This window comes from Myotis daubentonii, chromosome 1 (assembly GCF_963259705.1).
Source record: "Myotis daubentonii chromosome 1, mMyoDau2.1, whole genome shotgun sequence".
NCBI lineage: Eukaryota > Metazoa > Chordata > Mammalia > Chiroptera > Vespertilionidae > Myotis > Myotis daubentonii.
In genome coordinates, this window is record NC_081840.1 from 232,129,734 (window position 1) to 232,154,162 (window position 24,429).

The 24,429-nt window shown below is 64.8% G+C and overlaps 1 protein-coding gene across 1 annotated transcript in view; it reads left to right on the plus strand.

The window, feature by feature from the left end:
• CPZ (carboxypeptidase Z) overlaps nucleotides 1-9,952 on the plus strand; it is a 22,399-nt gene extending 12,447 nt beyond the window's left edge. The window contains exons 6-11 of the mRNA XM_059676532.1: nucleotides 181-342; nucleotides 588-746; nucleotides 2,316-2,451; nucleotides 3,859-3,998; nucleotides 8,763-8,862; nucleotides 9,535-9,952. Coding sequence (XP_059532515.1) covers nucleotides 181-342; nucleotides 588-746; nucleotides 2,316-2,451; nucleotides 3,859-3,998; nucleotides 8,763-8,862; nucleotides 9,535-9,893 — 1,056 coding nt within the window. The 3' untranslated portion in view covers nucleotides 9,894-9,952. The remainder of the gene's footprint in view (nucleotides 1-180; nucleotides 343-587; nucleotides 747-2,315; nucleotides 2,452-3,858; nucleotides 3,999-8,762; nucleotides 8,863-9,534) is intronic.
• Nucleotides 9,953-24,429: the final 14,477 nt, after the last annotated feature.

Below are 24,429 nucleotides of genomic sequence, written 5' to 3' on the forward strand. Positions count from 1 at the left end.
CCTGTGTTTAGGGGGCCTGTGTTTAGGGGAGCCTGTGTTTTGGGGGCCTGTGTTTGGGGGGCCTGTGTTCAGGGTGGCCTGTGTTTTGGGGGCCTGTATTTGGGGGGCCTGTGTTTAGGGGGCCTGTGTTTGGGGGGCCTGTGTTTAGGGGGGCCTGTGTTTTGGGGGCCTGTGTTTCAGGGTGCCGGCTACAACGGGTGGACAAGTGGAAGGCAGAACGCGCAGAACCTGGACCTGAACCGCAACTTCCCCGACCTGACCTCTGAGTTCTACCGCCTGGCCTCGACCCGCGGCGCGCGCACCGACCACATCGCCGTCCCCCCGCACTACTGGTGGGGTAAGGTAGGAGCGCCCTGCCCGCCGCCCAGGGACACCCGGGGGGGGGGGGGCGTCTCAGTGACACCGGGGCCTCAGGGTGGTGCCTCCCGGACCGCAGGGCCTGACCCTCGGACAGCTCCCCGCTGGGACCTGCACCGGCAGCACCGAGCCTGGCGGGGGCTCAGGGGCAGGTGCGGGGGGGCGGGCATCCCTAAGGCCGCGCTGGCGGGGTCCCCGGTGCTGGCCCGTCTGAGGCCCTCCTCCCGCAGGTGGCCCCCGAGACGAAGGCCGTAATGGAGTGGATGCGGACGGCCCCGTTCGTGCTGTCGGCCAGCCTGCACGGGGGCGACCTGGTGGTGTCCTACCCCTTTGACTTCTCCCGGCACCCCCACGAGGAGAAGATGTTCTCGCCCACGCCCGACGAGAAGGTGAGGGGGCGCGTGGCGGGGGGCGGGCGGCGGGCGCAGGGGAGCTGCGCCGGGGCGATGCCCTCGGGGCTGGCCTGGTACTGGTCCTGCTCTGAGCCCAGAGGCCCTGACTCAGAGGAGCCTTCCCGTCCAGCTCCAAACCCCTCCTCCCGGGACCCTTCCGGCCGCTGCCGCCCCGCGCACCTTCGTCAGCGCCCCAGGCGGGGAGCCCTTGGGTGGGGATGTGGCCCCCTCCCTGCCACCAGGCGCCTGGTGTTTCCTGCCCGGGGAGGGCAGTTCCGGGAGCCGCCAGCAGAGGGCAGTGCTGCCGCGCTCATGACACCCGCCTGTGGGGCTGGCGGGTTTAGGGGGGTTTAGGGGTGGGGAGGAATTCTGGCACCAGCATCGCCTGGGCCTGAGGACCCGCCTCCTGTCTGGCCTCTCTTCCCTCAGTGGTCCTCCCAGCAGGGCCAGGTGAGGCCTGGGAGATTGACAGGCCCCCGTCCCGCAGCCCGCCTGCCTGGGTCCCTTCCCGGCCTGGTCCTGGGGCTCAGGCGGGTCTGGGAAGGGGTGGGGGTGGGGGTGGGTCGGGTCCCGCCCGTTGGCCCCTCATTAGCTCAGGTAGCAACTCCTGAAGCAGCGCCGCCCAGGCCTGCAGGGGTGCCAGGCTGTGCTCAGAGCCAGTAAGTGTGTGTGTGGGGGGGGGGGTCTCCCCGGTGCCCTGGCTGCGGATCCCCTGGGCTGTCAGAGCTCAGGGCCAACGCCTGGGGGAGGCCTGGTCCCCGGGCAGCGGGCGTCCTGGCTCCGGGCGCAGTGTCTCTGACCCTCAGAGGCAGGTAGTGAAGACGTCCCCAGGCGGGGGGCGGGGGGGGGGGGGAGAGGGGGCAGGGGGCCCTTCATCTCAGTGAGTCCCAGCAGAGCCAGAACCCACCAGCCATCAACCAGCAATCCGCGCTCCTCAGCCTGCAGCCCGTGGGGTTTCCGGGGAAACCAGGTCCCAGGAGAGGCGCTGGGGGGTCAGGGGAGCTGACGAAAGGCTGGCCAGGGCGTCCCAAGTCACCCCAAAGTTCCATGGCACCCGGGGAGGAGGGCCAGGGCCTCAGGGCAGCGTTGGAGGCCCCCAGGCTGGCCAGGGCCGGCCGCCCCTCCCATCTCTCCGCCTGCCACCTGCTCCACCGGAAGCCCTGCTCCTGAGCTGGGCTCCAGCCCCGGCGCCCACCACACCCTCGGACCCAGCCCACACCAGCGGGACGAGCTGGGTGACCCAGGGCTCCGGCGCAGGAGCTGGGCCGCTGCCTGGTCCTCGTTCACTTACCCTGGCCCACCGTGCCCGGCCTCCGCCGCGCTCCTGCCCCGTCCTCCTGCGCCCACCCCCCAGGTCGGGCCTGTTGCCAGGTGTGCAGGCCTCCGAGGCCATCCCACCTCCGGCCTTCGCACATGCTGTGCCCCTGCGCGGACAGTTCCCCTGTCTTACCTGGGTTGCAGGTGTCGTTGTGGAGGCCCCTCCATCTTCCGGGGTCTGGGGTGTCCTACAGAGCACCCGCCTCTGGTCTTGGCCTCGGGGAACCTCTTTTCGGGTCTCCTTTCCAGATGTTCAAGTTGCTGGCCAGAGCCTACGCGGATGTCCACCCCATGATGATGGACAAGTCGGAGAACAGGTGTGGGGGCAACTTCCTGAAGAGGGGCAGCATCATCAACGGGGCGGACTGGTACAGCTTCACCGGAGGTGCGACCCTGGGCGCCGGCCAGGGTCCGGCAGGGTAAGGGGCGGGGTGGGTGGGGTGAAGGAGGGGCCTGAGAGGAGCGGGGAAGTGCGAGGGGGAGGGGCGGGGCCTGGGAGGGGCGGGGCCTGGGAGGGGCGGGGCCTGGGAGGGGCGGGCGGGGCCTGGGAGGGGCGGGCGGGACCTGGGAGGGGCGGGCGGGACCTGGGAGGCCCGGCTCAGGGGCGGGGAGTCCTAGTTGCTGGTAGCAGAGCTGGCGGGACTTCGCTGCCCTTCCTGGTTGACGAGGCGTCCGGGACAGGACTCCATGGTGGCCTGGCCCTGTCTGCCGTCTGGGGGTCAGCAGGGAGCCCCAGTGCAGCTCACACGTGGGGAATAGCAAAGCGTTCGCAGCGCTGTGTCCGCGCGCTCCAGGACCGCAGGATACCCCGCACTCATTCGTCGTTTCCCCGAAATTCAACCTGAACTGATGTTAGCTTCAGCTGCGCTGAGGACTGGGTGCAGAGCCGGGCGGGGTGCACCCCATACCCTGCGCCATGAGGGCCCCGCTGGGCTGGCCCACAGCTTCTGCTCTGCCTGCCACCTCCGCCCGGCCCCGGACACTCGCTGTTGGTGCCATTTGGCCGATGGGGTGGCAGAGCTGGGGCGCATGGCAAGCCTGTCCCCCCTCCTGCGTGGGCAGGGAGCGCTCACCCTGCTCCCCACGCACGGCCATCCCTCCCTGGGCAGAGCAGCCTCGCTCCCACCACCCAGGCTCCAGGGCTCCTGACCCCCAGGGCTCCGAGTCTCAGTCAGGACCCTGAGTTAGGGCCCCCAGGGGAAGCCCAGTCGGGGGGGGGGGGGCACCAGGGCCATGTGGGGGGCGCGGCTGCACTGCAGGCCAGGATGCTGAGCCCCTGGCAGCGGCACTGGGCACCAGGGCTCCCAGGCGGGGCTGACTTCCTCAGGCGGGGGTCCCCGGGCTCCCGGCACAGGGCTGCCCACCAGGGCCTGGCTCAGACGCTGCCGCAGCTTCTGGCTGGAGCGGCTGGGGCGGGGTAGCACCGGTTGCCGGGACCCTCCCTCTGCCGGTTCGCTGGCGGGCTGCCCAGCCTGGGAGGCGGCGTCCCCTAGGGATGGTGGTGACGGGGCCCCGCCCTGGGCTGTGGCCGGGACCGGCAGGTGGACGGACGTTGCCATCCCTGGGCCCGGGCCGGGCCGGCGGCTTGGCCACGTGTGGGGGCTCTCCTGGAGGCCGGCTCCCTCACCCACGCGGGCGGCACAGCTGGCCCGCAGGCTGGGTTCCAAGTGCCGCGTGGCCCCTGCCCCGTGGGCCAAACGCCTGGGCCTCGGCCTCGTGTGCGGGGCGGGGTGGTGACCCCGGCGCCCGGGAAGCGGCGCCCGTGGCCGCTCACTGCCTGTGCCGCTCGCAGGCATGTCCGACTTCAACTACCTGCACAGCAACTGCTTTGAGATCACGGTGGAGCTGGGCTGCGTGAAGTTCCCGCCCGAGGAGGCGCTCTACGGGCTCTGGCAGCACAACAAGGAGCCGCTGCTGAGCTTCATGGAGATGGTGAGCCTGCGGCCTGGGGGCAGGGGCTGGGGCCTGGGGCTGGGAGCAGGGGCAGGGGCAGGGGCTGGGGCCTGGGGCTGGGAGCAGGGGCAGGGGCAGGGGCTGGGGCCTGGGGCTGGGAGCAGGGGCTGGGGCAGGGGCAGGGGCCTGGGGCTGGGAGCAGGGGCTGGGGCAGGGGCTGGGAGCAGGGGCAGGGGCAGGGGCTGGGGCAGGGGCCTGGGGCTGGGAGCAGGGGCTGGGGCAGGGGCTGGGAGCAGGGGCAGGGGCAGGGGCCTGGGGCTGGGAGCAGGGGCAGGGGGCAGGGGCTGGGAGCAGGGGCAGGGGCAGGGGCCTGGGGCTGGGAGCAGGGGCAGGGGCAGGGGCTGGGGCTGGGGCAGCGGCAGGGGCAGGGGCAGGGGCAGGGGCTGGGGCAGGGGCAGGGGCTGGGGCAGGGGCAGGGGCAGGGGCTGGGGCTGGGAGCAGGGGCAGGGGCAGGGGCTGGGGCAGGGGCAGGGGCAGGGGCAGGGGCTGGGGCTGGGGCAGGGGCAGGGGCTGGGGCTGGGAGCAGGGGCAGGGGCAGGGGCAGGGGCTGGGGCTGGGAGCAGGGGCAGGGGCAGGGGCAGGGGCAGGGGCAGGGGCCTGGGGCTGGGAGCAGGGGCAGGGGCTGGGGCTGGGAGCAGGGGCAGGGGCAGGGGCAGGGGCTGGGGCTGGGGCTGGGAGCAGGGGCAGGGGCAGGGGCAGGGGCTGGGGCTGGGAGCAGGGGCAGGGGCAGGGGCAGGGGCAGGGGCCTGGGCCTGGGGCAGGGGCAGGGGCAGGGGCAGGGGCAGGGGCCTGGGCCTTGGGCAGGGGCAGGGGCAGGGGCAGGGGCAGGGGCCTAGGGCTGGGAGCAGGGGCAGGGGCAGGGGCAGGGGCAGGGGCTGGGGCTGGGAGCAGGGGCAGGGGCAGGGGCAGGGGCAGGGGCCTGGGGCTGGGAGCAGGGGCAGGGGCTGGGGCTGGGAGCAGGGGCAGGGGCAGGGGCAGGGGCTGGGGCTGGGGCTGGGGCTGGGAGCAGGGGCAGGGGCAGGGGCAGGGGCAGGGGCCTGGGCCTGGGGCAGGGGCAGGGGCAGGGGCCTGGGGCTGGGAGCAGGGGCAGGGGCAGGGGCAGGGGCTGGGGCTGGGGCTGGGAGCAGGGGCAGGGGCAGGGGCAGGGGCTGGGGCTGGGAGCAGGGGCAGGGGCAGGGGCAGGGGCTGGGGCTGGGGCTGGGAGCAGGGGCAGGGGCAGGGGCAGGGGCTGGGGCTGGGAGCAGGGGCAGGGGCAGGGGCAGGGGCAGGGGCCTGGGCCTGGGGCAGGGGCAGGGGCAGGGGCAGGGGCCTGGGCCTTGGGCAGGGGCAGGGGCAGGGGCCTGGGGCTGGGAGCAGGGGCAGGGGCAGGGGCAGGGGCAGGGGCCTGGGGCTGGGAGCAGGGGCAGGGGCAGGGGCAGGGGCCTGGGGCTGGGAGCAGGGGCAGGGGCAGGGGCAGGGGCAGGGGCTGGGGCTGGGGCAGGGGCAGGGGCCTGGGGCCTGGGGCTGGGGCAGAGGCAGGGGCCTGGGGCCTGGGGCTGGGGCAGGGGCAGGGGCAGCCTCCTCTGCGTGGTCCGACGCCGTGTGGCGGGCTCCACGCCCACAGATGCTGCTGTGTTTCACCTGTTTGCTAGTTCAGTGCCCAGTTCACACTGGCCTCCGCCCACAGGCCGTGCCCTGGGAGTGCGGGGTCGCTGTATAGCAAGGGTGGGGAACGTCCAGTCCAAGGGCCCTATAAGGCCCTCGAAACCCTTAGGTCTGGCCCTGCCAAGGCACTCGGGGGGAGCTAGTTACATGTCTGACCACAGACAGCGGCTGACCTTTAAGTGGATAATTTTGTCTGGCCCTCGAAGATGTTCTAAATACCCCCATGGCCCTGGCAGGAAAAGGGTTCCCACCCTGCATAGCAAGGCTCTCGGGCCCAAAGGGGCACAGCTGAACAAGGAGAGAGTCAGGGGCCTGCCAGCCCACGACAAACACCTGACCCAGCCCCACAGCCAGGGGGGCTGCCTGGAGGAGGTGGTACCTGGGCTGTGTCTTGAAGGAGTAGGGGAAAGGTGATGAGACAAGGAGAGCTCGGGCAGGGGGCCGGGGGGTGAGGGTCCCGATGGCCGTAGGAATGCGGGGGTGCTGGCTCTGTGCCCCTCTTACGGGAGGGCACAGGCTGGTGGGGGAGGGGGAGGGGGAGGAGAACTGTCGTGGTGGGGCTGAGGTCACCCAGGAATAGTTGGGTGGCCGTGAGTGGGGCCTTGGAGAATGTGGCTAAAATAATCCCTCACTTGCCTGGCCGGCCTGGCTCAGCGGTTGAGCATCGACCCGTGAGCCAGGAGGTCACGGCTCGATTCCCGGTCAGGGCCCATGCCCCGGTTGCGGGTTCAATCCCCAGTAGAGGGCGTGCAGGAGGCAGCTGATTAATGATTCTCTCTCATCATTGATGTTTCCATCTCTCTCTCTTTCTCCCTTCCTCTCTGAAATCAATAAAATATTTTTTAAAAAATAATAAAATAAAATAACCCCTCACTGACTTGGAGGCCCAAGTCTGGGGTGACCAAGCGGGGACTAGATGCCCGGCGTCCAGCCACCTCTCCCAGCGTGGCTCACAGCCGAGGGGTGGCACGGGGTCTGCATGAGGGCAGGGGCGTGAGAGGAACTCAGGAGTTTGTGGGAACCTCTGCTATATCTTCCCAAACATTTTAACAAATTACCCAAAGCGAGCAGCAGGCTCTGAGAGGGAAACTCGATGGCCCAAAGGGGCCACAGCGTGGGGGGTGGGGGGTGAACAGCGCTGACAGAGCCACCCCCCCCCCACGCCTGGCATCGGCGCTGACCCCATCCTAGGCAGCGGACAGGGACCACTTTACAGACGGAGGGGGGTTGCTGGGCCATGCACGCCCCTGTCCCTGCCCTCAGCGGCCGTACGACAGCCGAGGAGGAGAGAGGGTGATGGGCCTGGCTGTCCACCGTCACCAGCCGCTGCCCGGAGCGTGAGCTCAGGCTCCGAGCCCCAGTTCTGTCCATGATCTCTCCTTTCTAGAAAGGTCAGGAGCCTTCCTCCAGGCACGAGCTGGGCAGCGAGCCTGCGGGTCAGCAGCTCCAGCGGCAGAGAAAGCAGAGATAATCGCTGGCCGCTGGTCATTAGCGCTGAGCTCCTGTTTTACGGCCGCCCGACCTCTGGCTGTGTGGGGCCGGCATCATTCAATCATGGCTCGTGGCCAGACCCCGGCTCATTTCATTTTACGGCCGTCTGGTGAAAATGAGTTTTAAGGAGCCTTAAGTGGTGCTGGGATGGCTCTGAGGATATTGTATGTGAAGGCTGGGATATGAAGATTTAATAGCGAGCGAGAGGCTGCGGACGGCTGGGCAGCACGGCCGGGCGTGGCCGCCCCCGAGGACGACCCTCAGGAGAGCCGGGCGGCCTGCAGATAAGGATCGGCCTGTCGGGCCCATTCAGGCCTTTTGCCCAGTGATCCTGACCAGGCCTCCGGGGTGTCTCCACCCCCCGGGGTGGGGGCGGGAGGGGAGGGTGCTCACCATCGCTCCTTCCCTGCCAGAAAGCACCACATCCTGGTTCCTCCGCCTGAGAGCAAGGACCAAATACAACCCAGCCAGCGCAAGCTGACACTGAACGCGGCCCTACTCTGTGTCTGATCGCTGCCCAACTCTGAGTCTGACCACGGCCCTACTCTGTGTCTGACCGCTGCCCTACTCTGTGTCTGACCGCTGCTCTCAGGTTGCGGGAGGAGGGCAGTCAGGGGCATTACAGTGAGGTTGGGGCTGGGAGAGTGAAGCCCAGGACCGTGGGACCCCAGAGGAGGCCCCTGATGTGGCCAGTCATCAGGGAGGGCTTCCCGGAGGAAGAGGTATATGAGCTGCATCTGGAAGGGGAGAGGGACTGGCCAGGTGAGGGAGCTGAGAGGTGTTGGGGCCACACTGCAGGTGGGGGAGCAGCCTCCTGGGAGAGGCCAGGCTCACGGTGCGGTTTCCCCTCCCACCAGTGGCCTGGCCTGGTGCCATGTGGCCTGTGGACCCGTGTTTCCAGCCCAAAGTGCCTTTGCTTGTTCCCTGCCGTTGTCTTAGGAGGAGACATGCCAGCAGGATGGGGCGGTTCTGGGAGGAGCCGTGGGCGTACTCAGGGCCTGGGCCCGGCGGGAGGGCAGGCGCCGTGTCCCCACCTGGTGCTGTCCGAATTGCTATGTACTATTACCCCCAGCTCCCCGGCAGGCTGCGTGACCCTGCCTTACAGGTGGGGCGGCCACCCTGAGATGCGAGGTGGCTTCCCCAAGGTCACAGACGAGCTTTCCCAAAGTCAGAGACTGACACCAGGGCCCAAATCCTGGCCCGTGTCCTTCTGGTGGCCCACATGCCCTTAGGAACTCGACTCAGAACCAGCCCCGGCTCCGATGAGGGCGGCGGGGCCTGCAGGGGGTCAGCAGTGGGCAGAGGGTTCTCTGCTCGGGGCCGCAGCCGGGAATGTCCGCCGGACGCTCTAGCGGGCCCGGGCCGTTCACAGACCCAGGCCGGGTTGCCTGCCCCACGGATGGGCCCACCGGTCACCCTCACCTCACAGATGAGGAAACCGAGGCCTGGAGAGGGGAGTGGCTCACTCACGTAGGCGGGGGGGGGGGGGCTCGGGTGGCTGTGCCCCCGCGAGACCCCAGGCTCCGTGAAGAGACAGATGGGGCCTGGCTGGGCGGCTGGGCGGGTCTTTGCACGGCCACACCCACACCCTCCGCTCTGGCCCGACAGGTGCACCGGGGCATCAAAGGGGTGGTGATGGACAAGTTCGGCAAGCCGGTCAAGAACGCCCGCATCTCCGTCAAGGGGATTCGCCACGACATCACCACAGGTGAGCGCCTTTCTGGGCCTGCGTCCCGGCCCAGGCTCCCGGAGCTCTGTGTCCCCACGTGCCTGGGGCGGCCTGACCCGTCCCCCTCCCGTCTGGGCGGTGAGGGTGCGCGGAACCGGTCTGCTCGCCGCCAGCTGTCTCCTGCGGCATTTGGCCCCCGGGGGCGCGCTCAGGTCCTGGGTGCCAGCAACAGGCCACGCGCGCTCCCTGCTCCTCAAGAGTAGCTGAGGGAAAAGCCCCCTTCTCACACACCACAGGGGGGCCTGTGTGCTCCTATCCCAGAGTTCATGTCCCACTGATACCTGGCACGTCCAGTGGGCTCAGGTGTCCCGGGGTTTCACAGCGGATTTGAAAATCGTGAGGCGCTGTGATGTGAGTTACCTGGTGCAGAGGAGGGAGGGAGGGGGAACAGTGTGGTTTGGGGACAGAGGGTGGGGGGACGGTCTGTGAAGGCTTCAGGGAAGAGGTGATGCCTAAGCAGGGTTTTGAGGGATGAATAGGAGCGTGATAGAGGGAGGAGGCGGGAAGAACAATCCAGGTCGTTACAGAGGCCACGGTACCCGTGGGGTCTCTCCGCCCTCCAGGCCAACCGCCCACTGACTCCCATCCCCACCCCCTCGAGGGTGACCCTGAGCCCAGGTCCGAGCACCGTTCCCTGCTCTCTGTCAACAGCGCCGGACGGCGACTACTGGCGGCTGCTGCCCCCGGGGACTCACATCGTCATCGCTCAGGCCCCCGGCTACTCCAAGGTCATCAAGAGAGTCACCATCCCCGCCCGGCTGAGGAGGGCCGGCCGCGTGGACTTCATCCTCCAGCCCCTGGGGACCGGACCCAAGAAATTCCTTCAGGGGCCTCGGCGAAGCGGGCCCGGGCCCCGAGACCCGCCAGGAGGCGCGGGCCCGCACGGGGCGCCCGAGGGGCCGGGCCAGGAGCCCCCGCGGAGGCCGCCCGGGGCCGGCGGCAAGCCCTGGTGGTGGTCCTACTTCACGGCGCTGAGCCAGCACAAGCCGCGCTGGCTGCTCAAGTACTAGGTGCCGCCGGCTGTTGGTCTGGGTCCCAGCGCATCCCACAGAGCCGTGTCCACTCATTAAAGTACTTCATCTCCTTACAAATCTGCGGTGAGGCACCTGCTGGGGACCAACTGGACCCTGGCCGAGTGAGGCCCCCTGGTGGCCACTCTCGGGCTGCCATTCAGACCCGCCCGAGCGTGGTCCCGGAAGCAAGGGGGCCTCTATTTACAGAACCGAGCTCGAGGCCCGCCCGCGGTCACGCGTGGAGAGGGGGTGGTGCAGGGGCCCAGGCTCTGGCCCTGCCGCTGAGGGCTGTGTCTGGGAGGGTGTGGGGGTGGGATGCTGGGGGAGGGGAAAGTCAGGTGCCTGGCTGGGGGGGGGGGCAGCGGGTGGCCCCCTCAGGGTCCAGGCCCCAAGGGCAGGAGAACTGGCAAGGACCTAGAGCCCGTCCCTCCCTCGAGGGTCGCGATGTGCAAGGATCAAGGGAGCCCATGGCCCAGAGGCCATCTGATCGAAGGACCATGACTCAGGACACAGCCCCGGGGGAGGCTGGGGAGGGTCTGCCCGCGGTGCTCTCTGAGACCAAGGAGATGCCAGAGCCACGGGGCCGGGTCGAGGAGACTTGGGGGAGTCATCTGGGTTCCTGGGAGCCGTGGCGGCGGCTGCAGGAGCTGGCCTGGCGGGAGGGGCCTGCCTGCCCGGGGTTGCGGGTGGCTGTGGGTGGCTGTTTCACTTTCATATCATATCCCAGAACAGGGAGCCTGGCCTGCAGGTGGGGAGAGGGCAGGTGACCTTGTGGGGGTCGCTCCCGGGTGTGAGGAGGAGAGGGGGGTGAACAGCACCCCAAGCAGCAGCAAGGCGAGGGGGAGTACAATGCCGACCGCCAGGCTCGGGCCTGGGCGGAGCCCTCTGGTACAAGGTGAGACCACGAACCGGGGTTTAGGAACAGGCAGCATGTGCTCAGGGACAGGGGTGCAGGAGGCCAGGGATAGAGAGTGACTGAAAAGAGGGGGCGCCGAGGGGGTGCCGGGAAACGTGCCGGAAGAAAGGCGGGGGTTCCTCTTCAGTCCAGAGAAGGCGGATGGAAGGCCACACTCACAGGGGCAAGAAAGACATTCTGGAGAATGAAAACAATTTATGTGTCGATGAAACATAAATCTGTGCTATACGCTAATCAGCTTAGCCGCTGACTCCACGAAGCGAGTTATTTAAAAATACAAGAAGAACGGGACACAGGCAGGATTCTGCTAGCGACTGCAATGTTCAAGCCACTCATCCAGCAGACGATAAAGCAGTCATTCCGTTAGAGAAATGGAATCACAGTCCACAAACTCAATTTAATAGCTTGTGTACAAAACATTTCTTACCTCATAGGCTATACATTCTTTAAAATATATATATACATATATATATTGATTTCAGAGGGGAAGGGAGAGGGAGAGAGAGAGAAACATCAACGATGAAAGAGTAGTTGATCGACTGCCTCCTGCACACCCCGCACTGGGGACTGAGCCCACAACCCGGGCATGTGCCCTGAACAGGAATCCAACCATCACCTCCTGGTTCATAGGTCGATGCCCAACCACTGAGCCACGCCAGCCGGGCGTGTGAATTCTTTCCAAGACCCCTTCAGCATTTCTCAAAATTGATAGTGTACTTAGTTAAACAAACAAAAACACAAAACCTTAAGAAAAATTTAAAAGGTTGAAATTTTCTCTAACCATATTCTTGAAAAATTAGAAATAATAATATTTTACCGCCCCCCCCCCCCCCCCCCGCCCCCAATCCCTTGCTTTGTCTTAGAGAACAGATTAGCTGCCCGGAGAGAGAGCCAATGGAACTGTGGGTAATGTGGTGGCGTCCGCTCTAACCCAGAGGCCTGGGCTGGGCGGTGCTCAGGCAGCAGAGCCCAGGCTCCACGGTCCTGCTGCCCCATCCAGGGGTGCCCTCACCCACGTGGTCCCCAAGGTTGCCCCCCATCACTTTTGCTCACATCCCATTAGTCAGAACCCAGTCACATGGTCATGCCTAGCTCAAGGAATGCTGGGAGTTGTAGTTTTGTCGGGGGTGGGACTGTGCTGCTAGAAGGAAGGTCTCCTTTACAGTGAAAGAAGAGGAGAAGGGAGTGTGGGAGGCAGTTAGACCCCGTACCACCCCCGCGGCGCAGACGGAAGCAAACGCTGAAATTAGAAGCTCGCTGAGGGCAGTGGCAGGGGAGCCCCCAGTGGGACACCAGGAGGCAGGGACCCAGGGGGCGGGGGATGTAGCACCCTCGGCGCTGAAGAGCCGGGACTACAGGTGAAGGAATTACCGTGTCACCTAAGAACACATTTCTAACAGGTAAGAAGGTGGCAGAGGAGAGATAACAGCGAGCACACAGGATTAAAAGGCCCGGAGCTGGTTCCGCAAAAAGACCAGCAAAGTGCCCCATCTCTCATAAACTCGACGGAGAGCGAGAGAGCCCAGGGCCGCACGGAGACGGAGACGAGGCTGAAGGAAACGTCACGGGACGCCGTGGCAGGAAGGCGGGAGGCCCAGAAACAGAGAGGTGGCTTCCGGGGAAGATGCGAATTAAACGTCTAAAATACGTCAACTACAAACGGGAACGGAGGAAGCCGTGGATGGGTGAACAGGTCACGTGCCTAGAGCAGCCAGGCCGGGTCGGGGGCGGGCAGGTGGGCGCTGCTCACGGGAGGACGGGCCTGGAATCCCAGTGGTGATGGCCGCCCAGCTCTGTGCAATGCTGACCCCATGAACCGCGCACTTCGAAGGGTTCAAGTGGCGAGGTTTATGTCGTGTAAATTTTATCTTAGTTCCTAAAAGGCAGAGGAGCGCCCAGAGATGGCGTGAGAGACATCGGGGGACGGCACGGATGGGACATCCCAGGCTGAGAGATTGACGGTTTGGGAGGGGGCCCAGGGCGAGCCCGGAGCCGCTGGGCGCATCCACCGGCTCACCCCTCCTCGCACCTCCCCGCTCCTCTCTGCTAAACGCCTGCTCCCCTCCCCAGGGGCCAGCGTGCGGGGAGGGGGGCAGCGGGCCCCACGGCCCACCAGGCCTCACACCGTAAACCACTCAGAGGAGTTAGACAGTCCTGCTTCCCGTCCATTTTCGTGCACAAATCTAATCTTTCGAGACCAACTCCCTTCTAACTCACATAAGATGGGCTTTCATCAATAATAATATACGATCAATTACTCGAATAGAATTGATTAGTGCAGAGAGCCGTGCCTCCCCGCCGTGGGGGCTGATGGCACATGAGCTCCGCCGTTGCGCGGGGCGGGGCCTGGCCCTGGGCTGTGGACTATCTCTACCTTTTAGCGGAGATTGAATTTATACACGATTTTCTAATGGAGCGTAAGAAAGGCCCAAACGGGCACTTTACGTGCAGCCCGGCGATGACACCATCCCGGGCGGCGGGGCAGGGGCGGTGAGCGGCCCAGGTCGCCTCCAACGGGCCCTGAGCGTCCGCGTCTTTCTTTGGCCGCACAGATGAGTTTTGTCATCGGAAAGTTGAGTTCCATAAATCCAACGTCGCCCAATTCAATCAGGGGAATGGAACTGGTTTCAGCCGGTCTGTCCCTCTCGGCTATGCTTTATGGAGATGGCAGCGCGGCCAGATGGCAGCCAGCAGGGTGGGCATGGGGACGGCCTTGCTCGCCGCCAGAGAGTCCTGAGGCAGCGCCAGCCTGGGCTCACCTGTCTCCATGGCTGCCCTGCTTGCAGTCAGCAGAGCGGGCTCCTGGGACTGCGCCCCCTTGCCCGTGGCTGCCTGGGGCTCCTGGGACCGTGCCCCCCTTGCCCGTGGCTGCCTGGGGCTCCTGGGACCGTGCCCCCCTCGCCCGTGGCTGCCTGGGGCTCCTGGGACCGCGCCCCCTCCCCCGTGGCTGCCTGGGGCTCCTGGGACCGTGCCCCCCTCGCCCGTGGCTGCCTGGGGCTCCTGGGACCGCGCCCCCTCCCCCGTGGCTGCCTGGGGCTCCTGGGACCGTGCCCCCCTCGCCCGTGGCTGCCTGGGGCTCCTGGGATTGCGCCCCCTCGCCCGTGGCTGCCTGGGGCTCCTGGGACCGCGCCCCCCTTGCCCGTGGCTGCCTGGGGCTCCTGGGACCGCGCCCCCCTTGCCCGTGGCTGCTGGTGCTGAACAGAACCCTGGCGTGAAGGGTCAGCTGGGCTGACGCACTGGCGCTCACAGTGGCCCCTTCTCTCTGGGGGAAGATCGTGGCGGTGGGGACGGCGGGGGGGGGGGGGGGCGGGGAAGGGGGGGATGGCCCTGCCCACACCCTGGCAGCAGTGGGGGGGGTGGCCCTGCCCACACCCTGGCAGCAGTGGGCGGGGGGGGGGTGGCCCTGCCCACACCCTGGCAGCAGTGGGGGGGGGGATGGCCCTGCCCACACCCTGGCAGCAGTGGGGGGGGATGTCCCTGCCCACACCCTGGCAGCAGTGGGGGGGGGGGGGGGATGGCCCTGCCCACACCATGTGTTGCGCTCCTACCTCCGGGACTGAGAAGGTGAATTTCCCTTGTGCGAAGGCGCTGGGTTTGTGTCCCCTGCTCCAGCCGCCACCGGGAACTCAGACCCTGTGATCCTGGCCGCCCCCTAACGCTTTTGCTGCTGTGGACGGTTCCAGAAGAGACAGGTCTCAGGAGCTGGGGGTGTCATGTTTGTCCCTGCGGGGAGGTCGCCTGGGAGACAAGTGGAGGGAGAAATCCGCAGACGCCCTGAGCGCCGCGCCCGGTGCAGCGGGATGTGCGTAATTTGTTTGCTTTGCAATTCTCCCCCTGAGCGGAGACAGTGATGTGCAGGGGAAGGGCGGTCCCTGGGGCCGCTGCCCGGTCAGAGGACAGGAGCGCTGGGCTGAGGGCGGGCTGGCCGGGCACAGCCAAGGCGGGGGAGGGGGAAGGGCGTGGACCCTCTCATCTGAGTGACAACCACAGAGGCCTTGCCCCAGAGCCGCCCTGGGCCGTGCCGTGAGGCCCTCGCTGGCACCGAGTGCGGGCGTCTCCTCGGGGACCAGGCACAGACGCCGCCTGACCTGGGCTGCGGCCTCCGAGATGAGGACACGGGGGCTAAAAGGGGGTGCCCTGGCCATTTCCATGGAGGGGCAAGGCGTGGCTCAGCAAATAAAAAGTGGGTTAAAAACCCAAACTCAGACTCCACAAGAGGGCGGCCGGTCAAAGGGCAGCGTGAGGGTGCCTGGCTCACCCCCTGGTGCGGCCGCTGCTCCGCTCCCGCCCCCTCCGCCTGGCCGGCTCCTCCGCTCACGGCCCCCCCTGTGGTGAGAGGCACGTGCCGAAGTCGCTTCTCTGTGCCCGGGGAAGGTGCGGGAGCCCCAGGAGGGGTGGACGGGCACTCGGAGGCCACGCCAGGCGGCACGGTGGGCACAGGTCTCCGAGGGCATCGGGTGTGAGGTCACTGTGTCTCCACTCCCTGTGTGTTTAGAAGGTTCCGCGGTGACATTGATTCCAGTTCAAATCAGGACAATGTGTCCGTCCCAGCCGCGGGGCGCCTGGCCGCGGGGCCGCCTGGCTGCGGGCTGTCTCCGTGGCGGCGGGAATCCCTGGGTCCCCTCCCGCCCTCCCTCCCCGGGTCGTTCTCCGACCCTCAGCTTCGGCACCCTCGAGCTGCGTGCGGCCAGGAAATCCCGCCGCCCCTGGCGCCCTGTCAGCGTTTGCTTTTCCTTTGACAGTTTATCGCTGAGACCCGGTGGCCACTGAGAATTTCTCGGTGGGAGATTTCTACGCTCCATCCCGTATCCCGAAGCGTCTGCGTGAGCTGCGAGGCACCATCCCAAAGCAGGACAGAGCCCACGCGCGGAGCCCGGGCAGAGGGAGAGTTCCAGCGGAAACACGGGGGAGGCGGAGGCCAGGAGCCCAGACGCCAGCTCGGGGCGCTGGCAACTCGAGCCCGGGCTTCAGGCCAAAGATGGAGGTGCTGAGTGACTGCACCCGGCAAGTGCTTATTGAGGACCTACTGTGCGCGGGGCTGGGCTCCAGTGCAGAGCACCTCAGACATGCTCTGTGGGGGGTGTCTCATGTCCCACATGTGCTATCCTGACCCCAACAGCGACCCCAGTTGGCAGCCCCAGTACCTCCTGGGCTCCCAGCACGGCCCGGCCCCCAGGCTCCCAGAACTAGAGAGGCCGGAGGCGGGCGGGGCTGGACCGTGGACCCCCTGTCTGGCTGTCCGGTGAGCCTGTCCCCAGTGAGTGACGGCAGAGAGGTTACCCCAGCGCCGGGGCAGCCCACGCTGCCAGAATTAATGTGTAAGATAAACAGAGCCCGGGGGCCGATCGGCGTCTCAGGCCGGGGCCAGGGGCGGCTCGATGGGGGCGGGGGGTCAAGAGCGTGCGGCCAGACGGGCTGACCGGGCGGCTGCTGGCCGCGCCCAGGCGGCGGCGCCCGCTGCACGGAGTGGGGGAGGAGCGTCGGCGGGGCTGTTGCTGGGAAAGGCCGGGCAGGTTGTCTGCAGCCGCTCTCGGCTGCCCGAGCACACCAGCGTCAGCCCCGCGGCCCCGCACCCCAGCCCCACCGGGGTTCCAGGGAGGGAGGCGGGCAACGGTGGGGGGAGGCAGGTGGGGCAGGGGGACCCTGGTGCAGTCCCTGACCCACCCTGTAAAGGGGAGCTCACTACTCCACAGGCGTTTGGGGGGATGCTGACCCTCTGCGACCAAGGGGGGTTTTAGCACCGTTCCCCTGGGAACGCCTTCCCCTGGCCATGAGCTCAGCCTCCGCCGGGCGGGGCACAGCTGGCAGCTCTGTCCAGCCCCATTCACAGCGGAGGGCCCTGGTCAGCCTGCTTCCTGGTCCATGACGAGGAGGAGGAGGAGGAGGAGGAGGAGGAGGAGGAGGAGGAACTCACAAAGTCCCCGGGTGTGAGGCGGGAAGGGGCCTGAGCCCAGCCGGAGGACCTCCACGTGGCCCGGGGCAGCCAGCACCTGTCTGTGCCCTCCCTCCCTCCATCCCTCCCTCCCTCCCTCCCTCTCCTCCCCCCCCCCCCCCACATGGACTTACTGAGCCCCTGCAGGTGCCAGCGTGGTTCTGGAAGCCGGCGTCCACACTGAGCACTGGGTGTGGCAGCAAACCGTGTACAGGTTAGGGGACGGCCAGCCCGCCGGCGGCTCCGGTGGGGAGGGGTGGCTCCGGTGGGGACAGGCGGCTCCGGTGGGGACGGGCGGCTCCGGTGGGGACGGGCGCGGGCCAGTGGGGAGGGGTGGCTCCGGTGGGGACAGGCGGCTCCGGTGGGGACAGGCGGCTCCGGTGGGGAGGGGTGGCTCCGGTGGGGACGGGCGGCTCCGGTGGGGACGGGCGGCTCCGGTGGGGAGGGGTGGCTCCGGTGGGGACGGGCGGCTCCGGTGGGGACGGGCGCGGGCCGCGTCCGGGGAACAGACCCACGGCCTGGGTCTTGGCAGCTGCACAGTGAGGCCGTGGGCCGGTGTCCCTGCAGGGACAGGAGAGGGGGCCCGAGGCCCACGGGGAGGGAGCCTGCCGCCAGATAGCGCCCACATACCATACAATCCACCCGTTTATTTTTTAATTACGATCTTTTAAATATATTTTTATTGATTTCAGAGAGGAAGGGAGAGAGATGGAACATCAGTGATGAGAGAGAATCATGGATCGGCTGTCTCCTGCACGCCCCACGCTGGGGATGGAGCCCACAACCCGGGCCTGTGCCCTGATCAGGAATCGAACCGTGATCTCCTGGTTCTTGGTCAACGCTCAACCATTGAGCCACGCCGGCCGGGTTAAAATTCACCCGTTTAAAGTGTGCGAGTCAATGGCTGTTAGCTTATTAACAGTAACCCAGCCATCTCCACAATCCACTTTACGGCCTTATCGTGCCCGAGAGAAACGCCACCCGCATCAGCGTCCCGCCCTCCCTCCTCTCAGCCCACCGGCCGCACTCTACTCTGTCTCCGTGGACTCGCCTGTCCTGGTCGCGCCACAGAAACGGAGCCACGGAATCGGTGGCCTGTGCCTGGCTTCTCTCACGTGGCACCGTGTCCTCGAGGCTCACCCAGGGGCAGCATGTGTCCGAGCCCCTCCTCTCCTGGCCGAGGGGGCATTGCCGGGAGCAGGTCCCCGTCGCCGCGACCATCTCATCGTCAGGTCTGGGAGGGGGAGCTCTCTGTGGCTACTTATGAGTGCCATGGCTTCTGGCTGTTCGCTTTTCAGAAACATTGAGAATCAGCTTGTTGAGTTTTACACACACGCACGTGCGCGCAGGCACACACACGTAGATGCGGCTGGAATGGCCCTGAACCCAGAGATCAACTTGAGGGGAACGGACCCCCTTACGGCTACGTGTTTCTCTCCATGAACATGGAGCATTCCTCCCCTACGCGGGCCCCTGCCGCCTGCGAGGGAGGCTGGCAGCTCCCTCCACGAGGCCTCTCCTGCCTTTCTGTTGTTTTTTGCTACGTTCCGGGCGTTCTACGTTCGCTGCCGTGTTGTGAAAATTAGATTCTCAGACTCGGCTCACAGCGGTGGGTCCGGAACACACGGCCCAGTGTTCGGGAGCCTGCGAGCCTGTGAGTTCCCACAGCCCGTCGGCAGGTTATGCCGGGCTGTCCTGGGGGCCAGTGCGCCTGGATTCCCTGCCCGCACTGCGGGTCCTCCAGTTCTCTGCCCACGGAGCAGGCTGGTGCCGCTCACGTGACCGGAGGCCGCCCCCCGGCCCTGTCCCTGGGCGACAAGGAGGCGCCCACAGCCCCTCCCAGTCCCGCCTGCCCTGTGCCCCGACCCACAGACCCGCCACGCTGGGTCGGAGAAATGCTCGGCCGGCATGTGCTGCGCTGCTTGTTAAACCTCAGGAGAGCGCCGACAGCTCTGGGTGCGCGAGTCTTTTCACGACAAACCGAGCGGTGGCACCATCCCTTTCTCGGTGAGGAGGAGAGGGACTTGCCTGGGGTCACGCACGTGGCCGAGGGGGGCGGGCGCAGAGCTCCGGGCGTGACCCCGCAGGGTCCTGTCCTTCCAGAATCCAACCGCTGAAACCTCGAGGGCTACACCTCGCAGCAAACCCCCAGATGCGGTTCTTTGAGACATTAAACAAACAAACCCTTACCGAGACCGAGGAAGAGGGAAGAAGCGCGAGGCCAGTGACGGCGAACCTTCTGAGCTCGGCGTGTCAGCGTTTGAAAAACCCTAACTTAACTCTGGTGCCGTGTCACATATGGACATTTTTTGATCTTTGCAACCATCGTAAAACAAAGACTTGTATTTTTGATATTTATTTTATAGATTTAAATGCCATTTAACAAAGAAAAATCAACCAGAAAAATGAGTTCGTGTGTCACCTCTGACAGTGTGCCATAGGTTCGCCATCACTGGTCTAGGTGACTGGGAAGGACAAGGGCGCATCCCAGCCAAGCTCCACCGGACGAAACGACGGGATGCGAGGATGACACAGGACGCCGCAGGACCTCGGGCCGAGAGCAGAGCGGGGAGGGGAGGACGGGCAGCCGGCTGGCCAGGCACCCGGGCTTCCCTCTCCCTCCGGAGCAGGACTCACCCGGCCGCCGGCGGTGGCTCTGCGTAGTTCCTGGTATTGATCGGAGAGTCACTCTCTGGCCACAAGCTCCGGGGGGGTCTGCAGCAGGAGCGGGGATGGGGAGGGCCCCTCCTGGCAGAGGCCGGCGGGGTGTGCAGAGAGCGCCCTGGGAGACAGGCTGGGCCAGGAGTGGGGAGTCCGTGCCGCCCGGCTGCCCCTCCGAGTTACTGGGTGACACCAGGAGCCACACGCCCTGTCTCACCCACATGCTGACCGGGAGGGTCCGACTGGCCTCCACGGACCCTTCTGCGGGCCCTGGTGTCCACAGCACGGGTGCCTCATCAGGAAGCGAGGGAGACCCGCTGAGGCGGAGCATCCGCTTGGGGTCTGGAGGGACGAGCAGGAGCTTGCAAGGTGGAGGAGGGAAGGGCACTGTAGTCGGAGGGAACAGCGTGGACAAAGGCACAGAGGCCTGAATGGGCCTGGCAAGCCCGAGAGGCTGCAAACGGCCGAGTGGGTCTCACCCCCTCCAAGGGCTCCCGCCTCCCACCTCCCACCTGAGCCCCTGGCGCCTGTGATGCCAGCGAGGACAGAGCCGCTGGGAGCCCTCGCCCCAGGCTGCACCTCTGGAAAGGTGGGGTGGCGGTCGGGAACGTGCAGACCCTCCTGCACCCATGAGCTCCACTTCGGGCCCCAACGCGGGAGAAGTGATCGCTTCCCAGAGACGAGCGCCCGGCGAGGACAGCCAGCGCACGCCGCCCTCCATTATCCTCCCGGACCGAATCAATAGCAAAACAGCCGAGTCTAGACGCATAAACGCCAAACTATTTAACAAGAAGCAGTTAGTGCTGGAAAACACTTAAATGGCAATTGAGGGTCTGATGCGCCTCAGGGTGGCTCAGGAGGATTTATGGGAGCCGAGAGCCGTGGAGCGGAGCCTGCAGCCCGCCCGGCGGCCGGCGCGGGGACATCGCCTCTCCCCGCGGGCGGCCGAGCGGGCGGCTGGTCCAGGGAGAGAGAACCTGCTTGTTTCCGCCTCGGCCGCTGCAGGTTGCATTTGTGTGAATAATACTACAACGTGATGTCTCCTCGCCGATGGCGGCTACAGTCCTACAGCCACAGCGCCTGGCAAGCCGCTCCCTCCCCGTTACCTGCTCACAGGTAACAGCGGCCACAGGCACCGAGTGACCGTCACCCTCAGGCTCACATGACCGCATGTGCTCTTCCCAGCAGCCCGCCGCCAGGTGGGGACTCGCCTTTGTGGGAGGGGGAGGGGAGAGCGGCTTTGTTCAAGGTCACGGCAGGGTTTGCACCCGCAGAGCAGGCTGCACACCCACGTGGCCCACCCCGGTGCCTCCCCGGAGGACCCATCTCAAGTGCCCTTCAACTGCCCACTTGCTTTGAGTGGAATCAATGGCGCGTCTTAATTGTTGGCTGTGACTTCGGGCCCATCCAGTTCCCGCCGCATTAACGAGGGCCCGTAAATCACCCTAAGTGCCCAGACGGCAGGAGACCGAGCTGGGCCTTGAAGACGGTGCAGATCTCCGCAGACTGCGGACTGGGTTGCCACGGCTCCTCCCATCAGCCTCCGGGGCGGGTCGATGCTTCCCTACAGGGAGACCTAGTGGAGAAAGAAATACACTTCCCAGGACACAGCAGTCACCACCATGGCTGTGCAGTGCCTCTGTCCAAGGAGTCGAGGCCACAGGTCTCCATGCAGAGAGGGCCCCGTGCACCCAGGTCTCCATGCACCCAGGTCTCCATCACCCAGGTCTCCATCACCCAGGTCTCCATGAACCCAGGTCTCCATGCACCCAGGTCTCCATCACCCAGTTCTCTATCACCCAGGTCTCCATGCACCCAGGTCTCCATCACCCAGGTCTCCGGGCACCCAGGTCTCCGTGCACCCAGGGCCCCATGCACCCAGGTCTCCATGCACCCAGTTCTCCGTGCACCCTGGTCTCCATGCACCCAGGTTCCCAAGCACCCAGGGTCTCGTGCACCCAGCTTGTGAGCCTTCCGGACATGGGGTTCCACCTGATGCACTTCTCTCCGCTCCCATGGCCTCATATTCAAGTGCAAGCCACAGTCCCGGCGACATGGGCTGCCTCTGAGTTTGTCTGGGCTCTGCCTGCTCCTTCATGGGGGCAGGGCCCTCGGGTCCGGCGCAGCCCCAGCCGCACCGCCCAGGATACAGTCGGCGTTCAACAGACGCGTCCTGCCCACCGAGGATGCGGGTTTTCTTCCTCAGAACGTGGAGGGCCCTCGGGCAGGTGCCGGGAGCCGGTCCATCCTTGCTGTTTCAAGGGACCTGGCATATATGGCATACGGTTCTTAATATGTTTGCTCACCTTCTTGGCGCTGTGTTTTAACCAAAGTCACCTCTCCGAGAAAGGTTGAATCCCCAGGTAGGGATTTTCCCCTGAAGTTAGGGAGGGGATAAAACCCCTCAACTAAGTTCCAGGCGGGTAATTAATCACTTTAACTACGAACAATCATGCTTAAGCTACATAATCTTTACTCCCTGGAATGGAGATAAGAAACGCCCTAACCTTTGTAATAGAGATTGATAGGATTGAATCAACTGGTATAAATACAGTTGTAACAAGACAGAAAGAGTCAGAACTCAGGAGACAGAATTCAGAAGACAGAACCTACACGGAGCCTAGAGACAGAAGAACTTCACTGGCGAGAGCATGCCAGAGGATCCTGGACCGGGACTGGCCTCGGAGCCTAGAGACAGAGCCTAGCGGGAGAACATGGCAAGGGATCCTGGACTGAACCTGACTACAGAGATTGGCAGGAGAACCTGACTGGAACCTGGACACTGAACCTGACTGGAGAGCCTGGACAGAACCTGGCTGGAGAACCTAGCGAGGGAACGTGGCTACAGAACCTCGCTGGAGATCCGAAGCAGAACCTCTCTGGAGATCCGGGCTGGAGATCCTGGCTAGGCTGCTGATCAACTGAACGCTGTCTCCGTGACATTCCTTCTTCGCCGACTCCGTCCACACCTTTGGGGACCCCTGGACCTGCTGGGGCTGGACCCCGGCAGGCAGGGAACAACCCAGGTTCTGGAGGAAGCAGCCTCGTGCGGAACAGCGTGACATGCCGATGAGATAAACGTGCTAGGGCAGTGATGGCGAACCTTTTGAGCTCAGCGTGTCAGCATTTGAAAAACCCTAAGTTAACTCTGGTGCCGTGTCACATCTGGAAATTTTTTGATATCTGCAACCATAGTTGCTGGGGTCCGACCCCAGCAGGTCCAGGGGTTCCCCAAAGGTGTGGACGGAGTCGGCGAAGAAGGAATGACACGGAAACAGCGTTCAGTTGATCAGCAGCCTAGCCAGGATCTCTAGCCAAGTTCTGGTCAGGATCTCCAGCGAAGTTCTGGTTTGGATCTCCAGCCAGGTTCTGTGTCCATGTTCCCTCGCTAGGTTCTCCAGCCAGGTTCTCCAGGTTCTCCAGCCAGGTTCTGTAGCCATGTTCCCTCGCTAGGTTCTCCAGCCAGGTTCTGTCCAGGTTCTCCAGCCAGGTTCTGTAGCCATGTTCCCTTGCTAGGTTCTCCAGCCAGGTTCTGTCCAGGTTCTCCAGCCAGGTTTAGTCACCAGGTTCTAGTCAGGTACTCTTGCCATGTTCTATCCAGGTTCTGTAGCCAGGTTCTGTCTCTAGGTTCTGTGGCCAGTTTCTGTCCAGGATTTTTTGCCATGTTCTCTTGCTAGGTTCTGTCTCTAGGTTCTGTCTCCTGTTTCTGTTCAGGATCTTTTGCCATGTTCTCTCCAGCGAAGTTCTTCTGTCTCTAGGTTCTGTGTCTAGGTTCTGTGTAGGTTCTGTGTGTAGGTTCTGTGTGTAGGTTCTGTGCCTAGGTTCTGTGTCCTGTTGTCTTGTTACATCTGTATTTATACCAGTTGATTCCAATCCTATCAATCTCTATTCCAAAGGTTAGGGCGTTTCTTAGCTCCATTCCAGGGAATAAAGATTATGTAGCTTAAGCATGATTGCTCATAGTTAAAGTGATTAATTACCCGCCTGGCACTTAGTTGAGGGGTTTTATTCCCGCCCTAACTTCAGGGGAAAATCCCTACCTGGGGAAACAACCTTTCTCAGAGAGGTGACCTTGGTTAAAACACATAGTGCCAAGAAGGTGAGCAAACATATTAAGAACAGTATGCCATATATGCCAGGTCCCTTGAAACAGCAAGGATGGACCGGCTCCCGGCACATAGTGAAACAAAGACTTATAGTTTTGATATTTATTTTATATATTTAAATGCCATTGAACAAAGAAAAATCAACCCAAAAAATGAGTTCGCGTGTCACCTCTGACACGCGTGTCATAGGTTCGCCATCACTGCGCTAGGGACACACGTGACAGCAAACCTTTAAGGCGCCCCCGTCCGAGAGGAGGAAAGGAAGAGGAGCCCTCGAGGGGGGACGTGGGGAGAACGCTGAACCCAGGATGGCGGATGGCGGGCCGGCACGGGGCGGGGGCCACCGGGACACAGCCCCCCACAGGTGTCCTAGAGAGAAGCCAGTAGGTCCCCACGCACGGGGGTGGGGGGGGGCAGGAGCGGGCAAGGAAAGGCGCGGCCGAAGCAAGGTCAAGGCTGGGACAGAGCCACCTACAGAGCCACAGTTCTGAACCGGGACGACAAGAAGCCCCGTGAGGTCCTGAAGTCCCGTCGCCATGCTCCACCCCCCCCCCCCAGGCAGGAAGGGGTATCAGGCTGCTGGTGGGCCTGGATGCTGGGACTCAGGTGTCAAGCATAGGGGACACATGTAAGCCTGGGCCTCGGAAACGTTCTGCATAGGAAGTGACAAGGGACATAAAACTACAAAGAAAAGTTAAGCCCTAACTGGTTTGGCTCAGTGGATAGGCATATATGCCAGGTCCCTTGAAACAGCAAGGATGGACCGGTTCCCGGCACAGAGGGAGGTCTTTCTCTTCCACCCACAGAGCAGCCCTTGACACATTTCGAAGACGACTCACGGGGAGACCACGTTCTCTGTCGGCGATGCCGTTAAATGAACATCAACAAAACGTCAGACATGTGGCAAGTGTGGAACGT